The 17,589-nt window shown below is 42.2% G+C and overlaps 1 protein-coding gene across 1 annotated transcript; it reads left to right on the top strand.

Moving 5' to 3' along the window:
• The first annotated feature begins 233 nt into the window (after positions 1–233).
• Positions 234–16,404, top strand: nsmce2 (NSE2 (MMS21) homolog, SMC5-SMC6 complex SUMO ligase). The gene is made up of 6 exons (XM_080006221.1): positions 234–520; positions 625–737; positions 2,350–2,503; positions 6,544–6,635; positions 15,106–15,212; positions 15,734–16,404. Exons 1-6 carry the CDS (start codon positions 406–408, stop codon positions 15,843–15,845), a joined length of 693 nt encoding a protein of 230 aa, XP_079862347.1. The 5' UTR covers positions 234–405; the 3' UTR covers positions 15,846–16,404.
• Positions 16,405–17,589: the final 1,185 nt, after the last annotated feature.

The following is a 17,589-nucleotide window of genomic DNA, read 5'->3' on the forward strand; positions in this document are numbered from 1 at the left end:
GGGTAAAATACATACACAATTATTTTTAGGGGAGTTGTGTTGATGTTTTTGCTATTTTATTTATATATTTATATATATATATATAAATATATATATATATATATATATATATATATATAGTGACCCGGAAGTTGAAGCCGTCATTTTCCTGCGTCACCCTTTCCCGCGTTGTTTTCAACCAATCCCCTGCTTGTTTGGTCATACGCGCTCCTAGCCCGTAGCTAGCTAAACTTCAAAGATGCTACTCCTGATTTCGGCGGACGATGACAAATAAATAACACGTTGTCACAAAAGAAACTTTTTTTTTTTTTTTTTTCATTAATTCAAACACCCTATGATAGTTTTAATGCTATAATTATATCTTGACGGTACGGTCGTGTGTCTCCCAGAAACATTATCGCAAAGATGTCTCTGAGCGCGGTCCGTGCAGCTCTGTCCGACTTAAAAAACTGTCAGACGGACATCGGGACGGGGATGGACATTGTGACGGATATGGCCATGGACTTGGCGGAATCTCAAAGTGAGTCAAACCAGCTTTTAAACCATCCGTCTCCCGGGCGACCGTAAGTGGGGTCATGCGTTTCTACGATCGAACGGTTGTCAACCCGCTTCCTTCTGTTCCAGAGGCGCAGGGTGATCCTGGCATCAAAGCCATGGAGGACATCATCCTGGAGTGTGCCAAGCTGGACAGAGAGATCAACTGCTTCAGCCACATCGTAGAACGAGTCACGTCCGAGGTGAGAATCGTCCTGTTGGAGCTGCGCCTCTTCTCCTTTTTTAACCCCCCAGGCGCCGCAACTCTGCCTAAATGAATGTTTTTGGGTTTGTTTGGGGGTTTTTTACGACGTTTAACTGGATCAAAAGAAAAATAATCATAACCAGCTTCACAAGTGCTAGTTTGCAGGTTAATTTGATATTAATATTGTTGTTTTTTTAATTGAAAGAAGTTGCATTTCATATTCCTTTTTCCTAGTCTTATTATTTATAGTCGTACTTTCTTTGAGTCATCTTTCTCTGTTTTTCTTTTCTCTGTATAATGTAAATATTTTTTAAATGGTAGTTTCCACCCTTTCCAACCCAGTATTTCCCCACCTTGTTTATTTATTCATTATATATATATATATATATATAGAGAGAGAGAGAGAGAGAGAGAGATAGATACATTATTTACCCCATTGGGGTAAATTAGTTCTCTGCATTTGACCATTTCTCTCAGGCCGCACTTTTTACAATACAACTTTTCACAGGAGTACATCTTTGCAATTTTGATCTTCAAGATTCAAGATTCAAGATTCAAGATTTTTATTTGTCACATACATATACATACTTCCATACATATATGCAGTGAAATGTAATGCAACGCACCCGGTGATAGCACACAAGAAGTCCTAGGAAAAAGTACAAAAATAAAATAAAATAAAAAGTAGAAAATTCCTTTCTAATAGACCGACTAACTGACTCCTAAAAAGTGGAATACTTATAGAATAAGATAAAAAATATATAGAATAAAATACAATAAAAAATAAATTGAAATAAAATGGAATAGGTTGAAGGAATATGCCTATGTATATACAGATATGTGCATTTAAAGTGGCATGTGAATTAAAGTGGCATGTGAATGTGAATAGAGTGAGGTAGTGTTTGGGATAATACAGCACAGTATACAACAGTACGGCGCAGCAATACGGCATCACGAACAACCCTGAACAGTGACACAGTATGCGGTACAGTATGCTACATACAGTACAGTAGGTAGTGGAGCCTAGTGCATGGCTCAGTTAGGACCCCTGGTGAGGTCAGCGTTGACAGAGAGCTCTTGCAACCCTAGAGCTCATTTCCATTATTAATATTATTTTGTGAGTGGAATTTGAAGCATTTTCATGGCACAGCTGGCGAGCTCCCACAGTGGTTGAAAAATACCGTTCTAACCCATGAGGAAACCGTGTGTGTGTGTGCGTGTGTGCGCATACATACATGTACTCCTCACTTAACGGTCCAGTTCCGTTCCTACGACAAGGTCGTTAAGCAAATTGGTCGAGAAGCAAGGACCGGTTATATTTCACAGTAAGGGGGCGTGGCCATTCCCAACACAAGTGTATTCAATACTGACAGACTGCGGGAATGAGACTGAGAACGGTGACAAGATGAGTTGTATATAGTGTATATTGTATACAGTATATAGTGCATATATTATATAAAGGCTGATGCACGATGAGATGCTTGACACTGAGACGTCATGGTATTGGTATTGACTGGTCGGAGAGCTGGTCGTAAGTCCGAACAGTCGTTAAACATGTAGGTCCTTAAGAAGAGTACTTGTAAAATTGAAGTGGGTCTAATGTCCTACAGGTGGGCCGGGAACCTCCGGAGGCCATGTTCAGCCTGTCGGCCCGAGTGAAGGAGCAGTTTGCGGAGAAGATGGCCAGCCTCTCTGACACAGAGCTGGAGAACCACAACAAGGTGGTGGCCTTCAAGGACAGCGTCGCAAACACTCTCAACCAAGGTGAGGCTGAGGCAAATGCATGAGTACTAAGCAAAGGATTTGTGTGTATTACAGCTCCATTTTTTCAATTTTCAAGGATTTCATGCAAAACAAGTATATTCAATTTTCGATGTGATCACTATTAATTTAAATATATTCTAATCTTTAACTTATTGTCTATTATATTATACATACATATTGCAATGTACAGAATATAGTTTAATACTTTAAGGCAAGCTCCTACTGCTGGGCAGATTAGTAAAAATAGAATTAAAATCTAAATATGGCATTCAAAGAAATATATTAAATAAAATGTACATTATATTGTTTTAAATTATATTGTATCTATATATATTGCCTTTTTTTTTTTTTAATTATTATTATTTATTTTTATTTTTTAGACTACAAAGCCCAAGGTGGCAGAGGCATCTATCTCCAATCACTAAAAACTTAATTCTTTTCAGGATTTCACACACAGATGATTTGAGATCTTAATAATTATTTATTCGTCACTTGTACAGCAGTCAATACCCCCATGATATTTTCTGCCATCATTCATTAAGAGTAGAGCCATGAATTGAAATGTACTTATTTGAGATTTACAGGGACTGGATTAGCTCGGATTAGGTTGAGCAACCTTAGGTTAGGTATACAGTAGGTCATTTAGTTAGAAAGCATAGTGTTTGTACTTATCCCCAGTACCAATGGGGATAAGTCATGTACACTCACTGGTGGACATCGTACACACGCACACACACCATCACACCTGCTTCAAGTGCACCCCAGCATCCTCCTGGTTGCATTCCTCTCCTTTCCTCCCTCATTTGCTGCCATAATTATGACAGGAAGAGGCCACGTCACCAGCTGTAGTTCTAGTTTTCCTGGACCAAATTCACTGTTTTTCAATACATGTTGTCGTCCAATGTTCATGTTTTTGTGTAAATGTTGTTTGTTTCTATGTTTATTTATCTTACCGTGGTGATTCTCCCCCTTTTGGAGTCGTGATCAGTTGTTTATAGACCCAAACATGATTAATAGTTCTCCAAAGAGGGGGGTTGGTGGTGGTTCTCCATAACCAAAAACTGTGCTCTTGTCATCCTATACTGTAGGTCATCCACAGGACTGAGTTATTGCAGCAGTTCTTGATGATTTAAGAATTAATAAAGAGTTGCATTGCAGGTTGAGAACTTGAACTCCACTTGCAGACTAACTCTGTCCTAAATGCAATGGGATACAAATACACTCTGTTGTATGCCCAGCATGCTGACAGCACGAAAGAAAAAAAAAAAAAAATCATAGTGTTTGTATTATGAATAATAATAATGCATTTTATTTATGAAGTGCTTTTCTCTGAGCTCAAAGCACCGTACAATGAAGTTAAAGCACATCACGAGAACAATTAAGTACAGGTCAACCACAAAATCTAAAATGCTGATGATTTTTACAATACCTTGAAAAGTGCTAGGAAAAAAATAATTGAAAACCTGTGATATTCCCCTTGGTTTTCTTCAAACCGTAACGTATAATAATAATAATAAGGTTAATACACTTTTTCCAGAATAGCAAATTTTCTCTTGTAGCTGTATTTCTTCTCTGTCTAAACGAGGGATGCCACAAGTGAGGAATTTCTCCACAAGTTAATAAACTCATGACAACACTGGTGTTACCGTTAAAACCGGATATATTTACAATGAGGGGGAACGAGACGCATGGGGCGCGCAGGGTGTCCCCGTTATGCATGGGCGCTAGTTACGGATGGAGGGAGACAGGTCCCGATCTATACTCTAAGGTCTCCTATAGGCTTCTCTCTTCTCCTCCCGTGATAAGCAGACTGTGTTGCGACTGCCGTGTGCATAAGAAGCAGCCACTTTCACTTTTGTGGCAAGAGACTAAGTATTATTGATATTAGATATTATTGATAACACGCTTAGTATTTTACAAATAAGATTAACTCATCTCACAAATTAATAAATTGGGTTTTATTTATATACACACAGATGTGGACAAATTTGTTGATACCCTTACAGCTCATTGATACAAGGCTTCATTCCTCCTGAAAAGTGATGAAATTAAAAGCAATTTTCTCATGTATACTTGTATGCCTTTGGTATGTCATAGAGTAAAGCAAAGAAACTGTGAAAAGAGATCAATTGTTGCTAAAGAGATCAATTATATTCTAAAATGGGCTGGATAAAAATAATGGGACCCATAACCTAATATTTTGTTGCACAACCTTCAGATGCAATCACTGCAATCAAGCAATTTTTGTAGCTCTCAATGAGACTTGTGCACCTGTCAACAGGTAGTTTGCACCACTCTTCCTGAGCAAACTGCTCCAGCTGTCTCTGTTTGGAGGCTGCCTTCTCCAGACTCCATGTTTCAGCTCTTTCCATAGTTGTTCGATAGGATTCAGATCAGGACTCATAGAAGGCCACTTCAGAATAGTCCAATGTTTTGTTTTTATCCATTCTTGGCTGCTTTTAGCTGTGTGTTTTGGGTCATTATCCTGTTGGAGGACCCATGACCTGCGACTGAGACAGAGCTTTCTGACACTGGGCAGTACGTTACGCTCCAGAATGCCTTGATAGTCCTGAGATTTCATTGTGCCCTGCACAGATTCAAGGCGCCCCCCTTGCCAGACACAGCAAAGCAGCCCCAAAACATAAACAAGCCTCCTTCACGTTTCACAGTAGGTATGGTGTTCTTTAGTTTGAAAGCTTAATTTTTTTGCCTGTGAACACAGAGCTGATGTGACCTGCCAAAAAGCTCCAGTTTTCACTCATCTGTCCAAAGGACATTCTCCCGAAGAATTGTGGCTTGTCAATATGCATTTTAGCATATTCCAGTCTGGCTTTTTTGTTTTTCTTTCAAAAGTGGAGTCCTCCTGGGTCTTCTTCCATGGAGCCCACAGCCACTCAAAGAGCGACAGATGGTGCCATCAGACTCTGATGTACCTTGACCTTGGAGTTCAGCTTGTACCTCTTTGGAAGTTGTCCTTAGCTCTGTATCTACCATTCGCACTATCCTTTTTTTTCAATCTGGGGTAAATTTTCCTCTCGTGTCAAAGTCCAGGGAGGTTAGCTACAGTCCCATGGACCTCAAACTTCTTAATAATATTTGCAGCTGTAGTCACAGGACCATCAAGCTGCTTGGAGATGGTCTTATAGCCTTTACCTTTAACATGCTTGCCTATAATTCTCTTTCTGATCTCCTCAGACAACTCTCCTTTGCTTTCTATGGTCCATGTGCAGTGTGGTGCACACGATGATACCAAACAGCAGAGTGACTACTTTTCTCCATTTAAATAGGTTGAATAACTGATTATAAGATTGAAGACATGTGTGACACCAATTAAAGAAAACAGTTAGTTTGAGATATCACTATAATCCAATTATTTATAATCTTTTCTCAGGGGTACCAACAAAACCAAAGTTTATTAAACCAGTTTATTTACTTTACTCTATGACATACCAAAGGCATGCAGGTATACATGAGAAAATTGCTTTTAATTTCATCACTTTTCAGGAGGAATTGTGTGTGTGTGTGTGTGTGTGTGTGTGTGTGTGTGTGTGTGTGTGTGTGTGTGTGTGTGTGTGTGTGTGTGTGTGTGTGTGTGTGTGTGTGTGTGTGTGTGTGTGTGTGTGTGTGTGTGTGTGTGTGTGTGTGTGTGTGTGTGTGTGTGTTCAAATCAAGACTCAATAGTCTAGCAATGGCATTGCTGTCAGTGCTGGGAAACAAAGTTTAAATTGAAGGTCGAATCATGGATTTGGACAATTGTGATACCCCTTGTTTTATAGTATTTTATGTATTTGATACAATTTAATTCAAATTTAATCTTGAATGATATGTATAGATTTATTTTATTCCTATTTTATGATATAATCAGATATGATACTGATACTAGACATTTCCATATTCAGCTGCTGGGGGACGGAGATTAGCATTGTCTGATAACAGCTACATCCTTTTCCCTATACTCAACAATATTCCCTTTCAGTGGTTTCACATCTTTCTTTCTACGATAGTGTGTTCATGACTGCACTTGTGTCATGTGTTTTTAGCCAAGCCAGGCACAGTAGAGGATATGGAGGAGCTCGACGAGGACATTGCTGTGACGCAGAGCCAGGTCAACTTCAGCTGCCCACTCACACAGGTCAGTCCATGTTTGTAATTTCTTATTCAAATTGAACCTATTTACAGGCCTCTTACCAGGGCCTTGGAAGTACTTGGATTTTGTCCTCGGAAAGTGACATACTGGAATACCTTGAAAATAGCCCCCTTTTGTGCTAAGAGAGAGAGTTCCTTGAAGTCATGGAAAATAAAAAATAGTGCTTAAAAATGTAATTTTGTAATGCCAGAATGAAGCTTGTATTAAAGAGGTCCGAAGGCCTTGAAATGCTCTGTGTGTGCACTGCTTTGAGTGAAATAGGGAAAGAAATTTCTCCCCCGAGGAATAAATACCATCAAGGGCATTTTTTTTTTCCTGTTTGCGTTCGCACTGCACTGAAGAAGAAGATTCTTTAGTTGTCACACGGCACACACACCACAACACATGCACTCGGGCGGCAACGCCGACCAACACACATGCTTCAAATGGTGGCCGGTGAAATGGGTACTCTGCTTCTAACCCATCCTGGCTTGTCCTTCCTCCGGGGGGCAGCCAGGAGCATTACATTACATTACATTACATTACATTGCATTTAGCAGACGCTTTTATCCAAAGCGACGTACAATTATTCAAACACCGACGGACGCAGCCATCAGGAGCAATTAGGGGTTAAGTGTCTTGCTCAAGGACACTACAGCATGCTAGCAGGAGGACCCTGGGATCGAACCAGCGACCTTTAGATCACTAGACCACCAGCTCTACCGCCTGAGCTACCATCCCCTATAGGAGCTACCATCCCCCTAGGAGCAGTGGGCAGCCTGCAGTGACGTTCCTGGGGACCAATTACAACTGTCCATCGCTGGCCAGATGACCATGTTCTGCATGTTTTTGGTGCGGGGCCTTGCTGATGTTACACCCCCGCTGGCTGGGGTTGCCGGTTGGAGGGCCGAAGATGTTGAGGCTAGAGGACTCTGATGGCATTGAACATTTTCTAACCATTACCATTTTTGAGAGGTTGGCAGTAGTAGAACACAGTGAGTAAATATCCATATGTCATGTTCCAGTGCTAAAGGATGAAGGCAGGGTGAGTGGCAAGCTAACAGGATGGGTGTGGTAAAGCAAATGCAAGACTATAAAAATTTGTTTTCAGTCTTGATTTAAACATTTCAACAGAAGTAGCAGCTTTGATTTCCATAGGTACGGCATTCCAGAGTACTCGGGCCCAGAATTAGAATGCTCTGGAGCCTGGGGACTTCTTTTTAACTCTCAAAATCACAATGAAGCCAGCATGTTGTGAGCGTAAGGCTTGAGATGGTACATAAGGTATCACAAAATCAGTAAGATAGGAAGGTGCGAGGCTGTCTCGTATTTTATAAGTAGCAAAACCTTGAATATATATTATTTTATTAATATTATATATTAATAACTTTATAATCCTGGTTAAGAGTCTAGCCACACCGTTTTGTACTAACCAAAGGCTTTTAATACTCGACATGGGAAGGCCAGATAGCAACACATTACAGAAATCTAACCGGATGTTACAAATGAATAGACTCTGGTCTCCGCATCACTCATGGATAGGAAAGGCCGTATCTTAGCAATATTGGGAAGATAAAAAAATGCAGTTTTGGTAATGTTATTAATATGCAGTTGAAAGGACAGAGTGGAATGAAATATAACTCCTAATGTTTTTGCGGAGCTACTTTGGGTAATAGTACAGCTATCAAAGTTCAGAGTGGTATCCTTAAACTGTTACCTGTGCCCAACAGGACCAATAACCAGCATGTCTGTTTTCTTAGAGTTGAGAAGCAAGAAATTACAATCCACTGTTTAATTTCACCCTGACATGCCTCCAGGGTCTGACCATTGCATGGATTACCTAGTTCTCAGAGAATGTGTCGTTCGATGTCATCAACAAAGCAATTGAAGCAAATTCCATTTTTGCGTATGATATCTCCAAGAGGCAACATATAGATGCTAAACAGTAAAGGACTGAGTACTGATCCCTGTGGGACCCCACAACTAACGCTACAATACGCAGAGGTCACGTTGCCATGAATTACACAGTGTGTCCTCTCTGAAAGATACGATCTAAACCAGGAAAGTGCCAAACCTCTCATGCCAATACAAGACATGTGAGTTGCAGGTTGCATTATACTGAAACTTGGTGACAGTCCCATATTAGATTTTATTGGTGACCGTTCCATGTTCGTTTTTTTTTTGTTATTGGAACTTCGGGACAGTTTCATATTATATGTTTTGATTATATTATTTTTCCATGATGAAAAATTATAAACAGTGACAAAATCAGCAATTTCGCTATTGTGGTAACTGAAAATTACAGTGGTAGTCCGTATGTGCGGCTGTCTTATCACATGAGTGCAACTTTACAAGATGATGCATTTCAAGGGATACATCCCAATCAGACAAATTAATAATAAAGTTTGCCATATTACCTTGCATACAATGTGATTAGCTTTGTTACAAGATGGCTGCGGTGTCAATAACTGATGGAGTCATTTAGCTGCAGTCACTCCAACACCACGGAGACCCCTTGTTACACTATTGTTGTACTCAAAATATTTTCCCAAGGTTAGCAGGTCTGATGTTCCCAGAAAGCGTGAAGGCCGTCCATCCTCATCAAGTCAGGTCGCCCCCAGAACGAGGGCCAGTTATGTATAAAGGGGAGTCCCTGATCTCTGCAGAACTTAGCCAGCCATCAGTGAAGCAAGACTAATCTACTGAACCTTTCATCATCACTCATAGGCAAGGGACCAGAAACGATTACTTGATGCCGACTCATCTTTCTGGCGAGATCACAAGTTCTAGCTGTGTTACTCTTTGTGATCTCTGATTGCCTCATCCTCACACCATTAGACTCTACATGAATAACTATATCAGAATAGCTGGTGGCTGGTGTGCCTGTTTCTTGTGGCTATTCCTGTTGCTTGATAACAATCTAAGATTGGGGATGGTAGCTCAGGAGGTAGAGCTGGTCGTCTAGTAATCTAAAGGTCGCTGGTTCGATCCCAGGCTCCTCCTGCTAGCATGCTGTAGTGTCCTTGAGCAAGACACTTAACCCCTAATTGCTCCTGATGGCTGTGTCCGTCGGTGTTTGAATAATTGTAAGTCGCTTTGGATAAATGTAATGTAAAGATGGGTTTCAATGTCGCGTGCTCTGGCCCCAGGTAAACACACTACTGTGGCTGGCCTTCTAAGTCTGACGTGGTACCTATGATTAAGATGCGGGAGCCAGGAAGACTAGCTAAGGTAGGACTAACAAAAGGATGAAATCTGTTAGAAGCCTCAATAGGCTCTCCACGGCTGGCAGTCCGCTGAGGGCTAATGCTAGCCAGGCTAGTGGGCTGGCTATGATCCATGCTATCGGGGTGCCTGTCACGTCTAAAGTTATCAAATTACTCTGCTCAGAAGAGTCCCCACAGGAGCTATATACTCACCTCAATGCAGGTATTTCTGTAAATGGCCCCAGGTAAACACTACTGTGTCTGGCCTTCTAAGCCTGACGTGGCTGGTGATGGAGTCACCTATGACTAAGGTCACCTATGACTAAGGTAAATGGGTGCAGTAAGACACCTTTACCAAGGAGGAGGTGATGGAAAAGTTGATCCTGGAGCAGTATCTCAAAGTGCTCTTCCCGGAGGTGAAAGGTTGGGTCAAAGTGCACAATCCGGTGTCTACTGCAGAGGCTGTTGAACTGGTCAGTGCCTATGTGACTGCTCACAAGGGACCAGGGGCCTACCACTATGCAGGGCAACTCCAACCACATGGGGCTAAGTCTGAGGGGTTGGGTAAGGGTAGTGGTTCAGGGAATCTCCCTCCAGGCCAGCCCAGTTTCAAAAATCCCTCAGTTGTAGAATCTGCAAAAAGCAAAGCTCAGTCAGGCAACAAAGTTGATGTGTGTTACAACTGTGGTGAAGCAGGGCATACGTGTCCCTTTTTCCCTGTTAAAAACCTAAGACTACAAGCATATGTTATGTTCTAAAACTGATGGCTCCTCCTGAATCGTCAGTCACCAGTGGTCCAGGCAAAGTTTATCTCCAGGGAGATGTGTAATGCAGAAGAGACAGTCCCTGTTGCCTGTGTGCATGGGCATAGTTTGGATGTGCCTACTGCTGAGGTTTACATTCAAGCTCACAACCAACCTTATCTTATGAAGGTTGGAGTAGCTCCAGAGTACTTACTCCAGGAAACAATCAGTAGGTTGTGTGGGGTGGTCGTCAGGTCGAAGTCAAGGGAACCCATAGCACCAGTCTTTGTAGAGCCTTTTTTAGTCCCACAGTCTGTTATACTGGTCTCTGCACTGGCAGTCTGTGCTAGGTCAATTTTGGCCCTGTTAGACATGGTGAGTCAAAGTACAGAAACAGGTTCCACAGACAATCCAGGCATTGATTCTTTAAGCCACAGGCCTACTGATCACGCTCTATCTAGCACCATGGACACTTTGCAGCTCATGCCATTTTATGAGGAGCAGGTAGATGAGGTTCAGACAGTCTCTCAGGTGGAAAGGTTGGCGGTAGAAGGCAGTCCATTCTACCTCCCCCAGGAATTCAGCACGGTCATCATCACAGCGGTATAATCTGCCGCAAGCGGACACCGACACAGCACTATAAGACCTGTATGATGTGTTGTGCAGACTTCAAAACAAACATCCCGACACGGCTGTGGTGGTAACTGGGGACTTTAACAGGGCGAACCTTAAAAAAGTTCTACCTAATTTCCATCAACACGTCATATGTTCCACCAGTGGAGATAGAACTTTGCACCACAGCTTAACACCGTACACGAACAGATACAAGACCGTCTTGCTTCCTGCTTTTGGAAAGTTGGATCATACGGCCATCTCGCTACTTCCTGTTTACAAGCCGTGCATCGTGCGTGGACCGGTAGTGACAAGGGACGTAATGAGGTGGTCTGACCAATCAGAGGCCGCGCTTCAGGACACTGACTGACGTAGACTGGGACATGTTCCAATCAAGTTCCAGTGACGTCAGCGAGTTTACGGAAGTATCTACACGCTTTATAGCTATGTTAGCGGACAGCATCATTCCCACGGTGATAGTTCGGATATTTCCGAACCAGAAACCATGGGTTCGATAAATCAATCTGCGGCGCTCTGAATGCGAACGGCTGCTTACAACGAAGGTCTTTTATCCGGAAATATGGACAATTACAAAGCGGCGGCATACAAATTGTGGAGGGCTGTTAAGAATGCAAAACAAACACACAAATACAGGGACACAGTGTAGCAACAGATAGAATAACAAGACACCAGACCCTTGTGGCAAGTGCTGCAGACTATGACCAACTACGAGAGCAGCCCCTCCCCAGCCACGAGTGTGGACGCCTCCCTAGCCAACGAACTGAACTCCTTTTATGTGCAGTTTGAGGCTGGCAACAACACCGCAAGCGTGCAGTTTGAGGCTGGCCACAACACCGCAAGCTCGCCAGCTAATTGGAGTTACACCGCTGGGGATGAGCGCGCACTCTTTGTCTGAGCATGACCTCAGCTTTCAATACCATAGTCCCCACCAGACTCCACTGTGTGACTTCTTCACAGCCCCAGGTGGTTAGGGTGGGGAGACACATCTCGAGCACCCTCACCCTGAACACTGGATCCCCCCAGGCCTGCGTCCTCAGCCCCCTACTGTACTCCCTGTATGCACATGACTGTGTGGCCAGGTCCAGCTCCAACACCATCATCAAGTTTGCTGACGACATTGTTGTGGGGAGCCTGATCAACAACGACGATGATAAAGGCCTACCGCGAGGAGGTGGCTGACCTGTCACCCTGGTGCAGGGACGACAGCCTCCTCCTGTACGTCAGCAAAACTAAGGAGCTGATTGTGGACTTTAGGAGAGGATTATAAACGAGGACGCACGGGCAGTTGGTGATGAATGGGACTTCTGTCAACAGGGTGAGCAGCTTCAAGTGCCTGGGTGTCCACATCCCTGAGGACTTAACATGGACTATACACACAGACACCCTGGTGTGAAAAGCCAGGCAGTGTCTTTACCATCTCAGGCAGCCGAAGAAATTCAGGGTCTCGATGAGGATCCTCAAGTCCTTCTACTCTGGAGCAGTGGAGAGCATCCTGAAAGGCAGCATCACTGCCTGGTTTGGGAACTGTACTGCTCAGGACAGGTGGGCCCTGCAGAGGGTAGTGGGTTCAGCCAAACGTACCATTGGAACTACCCTCCCCTCCCTGCAGGACTTATACACCAGGAGGTGTAGTGGCAGAGCCCACAGGATGATAAAGGATCCTCACCACCTCAACAACGGACAGTTTCAGCTTTTGCGGTCAGGCAAGCACCTCCGCAGTCACACAGCAAAGACGGAGAGACTGAGACTGAGTTTTTTCCTGCAAGCCATAAGGATTGTCAATGCTGAACTCACTAGGGGTCCTCACTGAGACACTCACATAGGCCCCACTTACCTTACTTTACTGTACTACTGTACTAGATACTGTATCACTGCACTGGGTAACTGCATAATGTGCTTTATTGCTGTTTTGTTCAGTGTTACTGTTTTGCTGTGTCATACTGTTGTAGACTGTACTGTATACCTCCACACACACTACCTCACTTTATTCACATGCCACTTTACTGGACATATCTGTATATACAAATAGCCTATCCCATATACATCAGTCTATTCCCATATTTCGACTGTATTTTGTACCCCCACTCTGTATTAGCTTTTTGAGTATTGTTTTATTCTGTATTATTCTATTTAATAACTGCACTGGGTTTTAGGAATCAGTTAGTTCAGTTAGTTAGGTAGTATTTAGGTTAGCTATTGTGTTCAGTTTAGAACTTATTGTGCATAATCTCCTATACTTTTGAAGTCTATGAAATGTTTGGGATTAAAAGAGTTGGAACCACCCATTACCACCCTCTGATTGGTGGAAGGTAGAAAATTTTAATAAAACTCTCAATGGTATGCGGAAGGAGTTTGTCTCAAGTGGCTGCCTTTCTTGCTGTTTGCATATAATGAAGTACCCCAGGGCTCAACTGGTTTTCACCTCATGAGCTGCTTTGTGAGATGTGGGAGGAGTCTGACTAGCCAAAAAGTATGTACATAGTCCTTTGTCCTGAAGATGCGTGAGCAGCTCATGAAGACTACAGCTGTGGCTCGTGAGAACCTGTTGAAGTCACAGTCCAAACAAAGAGAATGGTATGACAGGAAGCAAAGCTTTGAGCTTGGTGAGCAAGTCTTGCTACATTTGCCAACCTCTGAAAACAAATTGCTGGCAAAATGGCAGTGCCCTTACCAGGTCAAGCAGAGGATGGATGAGGTGATCTCCCAAAGTTGCATACTAGAGCAGAGAGCAGCAATTCCTTGAAGGACAAAGAGGAGTCAGTGAAACAATATCTACCCATTTGTCGAGAAGAGGACAATCGACTCGATCCATCCTGCCTTAAGTTGGAAAAGTGGATGCCATCATCTCAGCTGAGCCCAAAACAAAAACACCTCATATAACCCTAACCCTAACCACCCCAAGTCATTTTTGGGCCTAGTGGGTTGGTATAGGCGGTTCATTCCCAGCTTCTCTACTCTCTCAGTGCCTCCTACAAACTTGACAAGGAAGAACCAGCCCAACAAGGCTGAGTGGACAGGGGAGTGTGTGTGGGAGGGTCTTTTTGGCGCCTGAAAAGTGTGCTGTGCAATCAGCCACTGCTGAAGAGCCCTGACTTCCAGCAGACATTTACTGCTCAAACTGATGAATCTGACCTAGGCATCGAAGCTGCCCTGCAGCTGGGGGAACCGAAAGTCTCCAGCCTGTGTTGTGCATCAGTAGTAAGCTCAACAAACACAAAGTCAGGTATTCTGTGGTGGAGAAAGAATGCCTTGACTCTTCGCTATTACCTGCTGGGAAGGAAGTTCATCCTTGAGAACGATCACCGGGCGTTGTCTTGGCTGAAGAATGACTATTCCAAGTGTGATGGAGTACAGGGGGTGGGGGATTTAGCAATTCTGAGAGAATAGGCTTTTAAAGTACCCCAAATCCATGTGTAGTGGTAATATTTACAGTATATGGCAAGATAGTAAAATAAGCTCTCCTTATATGCAGTATTATTTAGCCATGGAAGTAAGGTCTGCATTTATTGATTGTATAATGACGATGGTTTGTCTCTGTAGGAGGAACTTCCAGTTCAAAAGCCCGGGATAGAAGCTCTTCTCCAGGCAGAGCTGCAGGAATCCTGCTGGAAGCAGCAAGTGCTAGGGCCAAATAGCCCAGGGCCTAGTTTGATATTTTCTTTGTTTTGGAAAATCAAGTTCCACTATGTTGTTTTGAGAAGCCTAGTGTTTTTTGTATATTTTTTATTATTATTATTATTTGGTTGTTTTGTTTTCTTTATGGTGAAAGAAAAATAAAACCAACACCGGGTGATTGACAACTGCCTCCGTGACTTCTTCTCCCACCACTTGGCCTAATCATTACAGATAGAAATTGTGGAGTTGTGACGTGAATTAATGATGTGTGTATTTCAGATAGAGATGGTGAATCCCATGAGGAACAAGGTCTGTAACCATTACTATGACGAAGAAGCCATCCTGGGCCTGATCCAAACCCGACACAAGCAGAAAAAGAAATGCCGGTAAAAGGAAAATCAAACGCACGCAGGAAATATCAATACAAAAAAAGTTATGACATGACGACAACAAACTTTAACTGAAGAAACAGGTGTTAGAAGTAATACACCCCCCCCTTTCTTAAGCTAACATTACCTGGCCATTAAGCTTGTTTAAACTACTTATCACAGGATGTCCTTACTGAATTTTGCCCTAGGAATAGATAGCATGTTATCTTATAATACTGTTAATAATAGGACAAAAATGTCTCCTGGTACTTCAGTTTTCCTTTTGTTTAGCTCGGAAATACACAGAACCACATTTATATGCACGTAACTCAGTTTGAGAAGCTCTGGCTTCCAGCAGCCAAAAATGGAAAATTAAAAAAAAAAAAAAAAAAAAAGTGCACCATCAGTCATCAGGTGAACCAGATCTCTCAACAACATTTACACCTGCCCACCTCTCAACAACATTTACACCTGCCCACCTCTCAACAACATTTACACCTGCCCACCTCTCAACGACATTTTCCTACCCCCCCCCGCAGCTGTCCCGTGGTGGGCTGCGGGAACACCGACGTGAAGCAGTCAGACCTGATCCTGGATCAGATGCTGAGGAGGAGGATCCGGAACCAGAAAAGAGACGGCAACAGGATGTGACACCTTTATTGTTCAAAACCATAGGGATGTTCCCACCATGTTTCATCGTTATCTTGTTTTGTTGAATTATTTTTGAGTCTTTGAGTTTCATCACAAATGAAACAACAATTTAATGAGTGTGTAATATTTTGAATTTACAGTAAATGCCAACATTTGGCATTACATTTAAATGCTAATTATACACTCTGCAACTTTTTTCAGTAGTGTTTTTTTTTTTTTTTTTTTACTTTGAATTTGTATGAATGGAAATAAACAAAGCTAATTTCTTTAAAATTGTGCGACCAACATGTAATACAGCAAAATGTTTATTTCTGAATAATGTGCTCTCTATTATTCTGCAGTGTAGTTGTAGAACCACTAGGGGGCAGCCTCTGTGAATGAACCTGGAATGGACTTGAATGATCGATTCAGCTGTGAATGACACCTCCACCCTTCTTTCCTTTACTATCCTACAATGTCTGTCTATATTCAAGGTCTCATTGGACCATTCCAAATTATTGGATAGAGGTTGGCCTTCAAAATAAATTAATTAAATAAAAAAAATGTTTTTTTACATGGATGCCAGTTGTAATATTGTGCTTCATTATAACTGTTGTCCAAGGCTAAGTTTCAGTATAACAGTATATATTTTTAATAATAAATGGTCCTAGACACCCCCCACTCAAGATGATCTAAAAAAAAAATAATTATATAGACTCATATAGGTTAACACTTTTTTATAGGTTTCTTAAGACTTTACATGCAAACACATAACATGCAAATTAAGATCACAATATACACTCACCTAGCACATTATTCAGAACACTATAGTTATGCTGGGTACTGTAGGGCCTCCCGTTGCTCTCAAAACAGCCTCAATTATTCTTGCCATGGATGCCACAAAATGTTGGAAACATTCCTTTGAGATTCTGGTCCATGTTGACATGATTGCGTCATGCAATTCCTGCAGATTTGTCAGATGCACATTTATGCTGCACATCTCCCACTCTTTCATAACCCAAAGGTGTTATATAGGTTTTTAATATCCAGTGACTGGGAGGGCCACTGAAGAACATTCAACTCATTATCATGCTCATGAAACCAGTTTGAGACGACTTTTGTTTTGTGACATGGTGCATTATCATGCTGGAAGTAGCCGTTAGAAGATGGGTTAATTGTGCCCATGAAGGGATGCACCTGGTCAGCAACAATTCTCAAATAGGCTGTGGAATTTAAGCTATGACTGATTGGTATTGGTATTGGTAGAAAGCAATTCCCCACACCATTACACCCCCGCCACCAGCATGAACTGTTGACACAAGGCAGGTTGGGTCCATGGATTCATGTTATTGGCGCCAAATTCTGGCCCTACCATCTGTGTGCCTCAGTAGAAATTAGACATTTTTTATTTGTTTATATATATATATATATATATATATTTCAAGCATTAGAAAAACAAACCATCATTATTGCACTCAAGTGATTAAATACCCCACTCACTCCTTGTGAAGGTTCTTTGTTCGACAAAAAGGAACAAACAAAAGCGTGTTAAGAAAAAACTAGGTGAAGCTAATCTTTTAATGACCTTACACCGGGCTTTATTTTTGTCTTTAAATTCTTAAATGCTAGTTATTGTCGACTTGCCTCCCCAGAGCGTCACGCAGCATTAAGAGCGTGTTGGCCTTCAGTGACATTTAGTAACGCTGAGTCACGCATTTTCCCGATTTCGGGTCACTCTGAACTGGGTTTCTGCCATTGACCAAAA

The sequence above is a fragment of the Zeus faber genome (genome assembly GCF_960531495.2).
Source record: "Zeus faber genome assembly, chromosome: 8".
NCBI classification, from domain to species: domain Eukaryota; kingdom Metazoa; phylum Chordata; class Actinopteri; order Zeiformes; family Zeidae; genus Zeus; species Zeus faber.

What these genes read in the sequence shown, in the direction of transcription:
- nsmce2 (XM_080006221.1), top strand. Translation starts at nt 406, where the DNA reads ATGTCTCTGAGCGCGGTCCGTGCAGCTCTGTCCGACTTAAAAAACTGT. An exon ending in GGACTTGGCGGAATCTCAAA is followed by an intron (nt 521 to 624) that starts GTGAGTCAAACC and finishes CTTCTGTTCCAG; the next exon opens with AGGCGCAGGGTGATCCTGGC. An exon ending in AAGCAGAAAAAGAAATGCCG is followed by an intron (nt 15,213 to 15,733) that starts GTAAAAGGAAAA and finishes CCCCCCCCGCAG; the next exon opens with CTGTCCCGTGGTGGGCTGCG.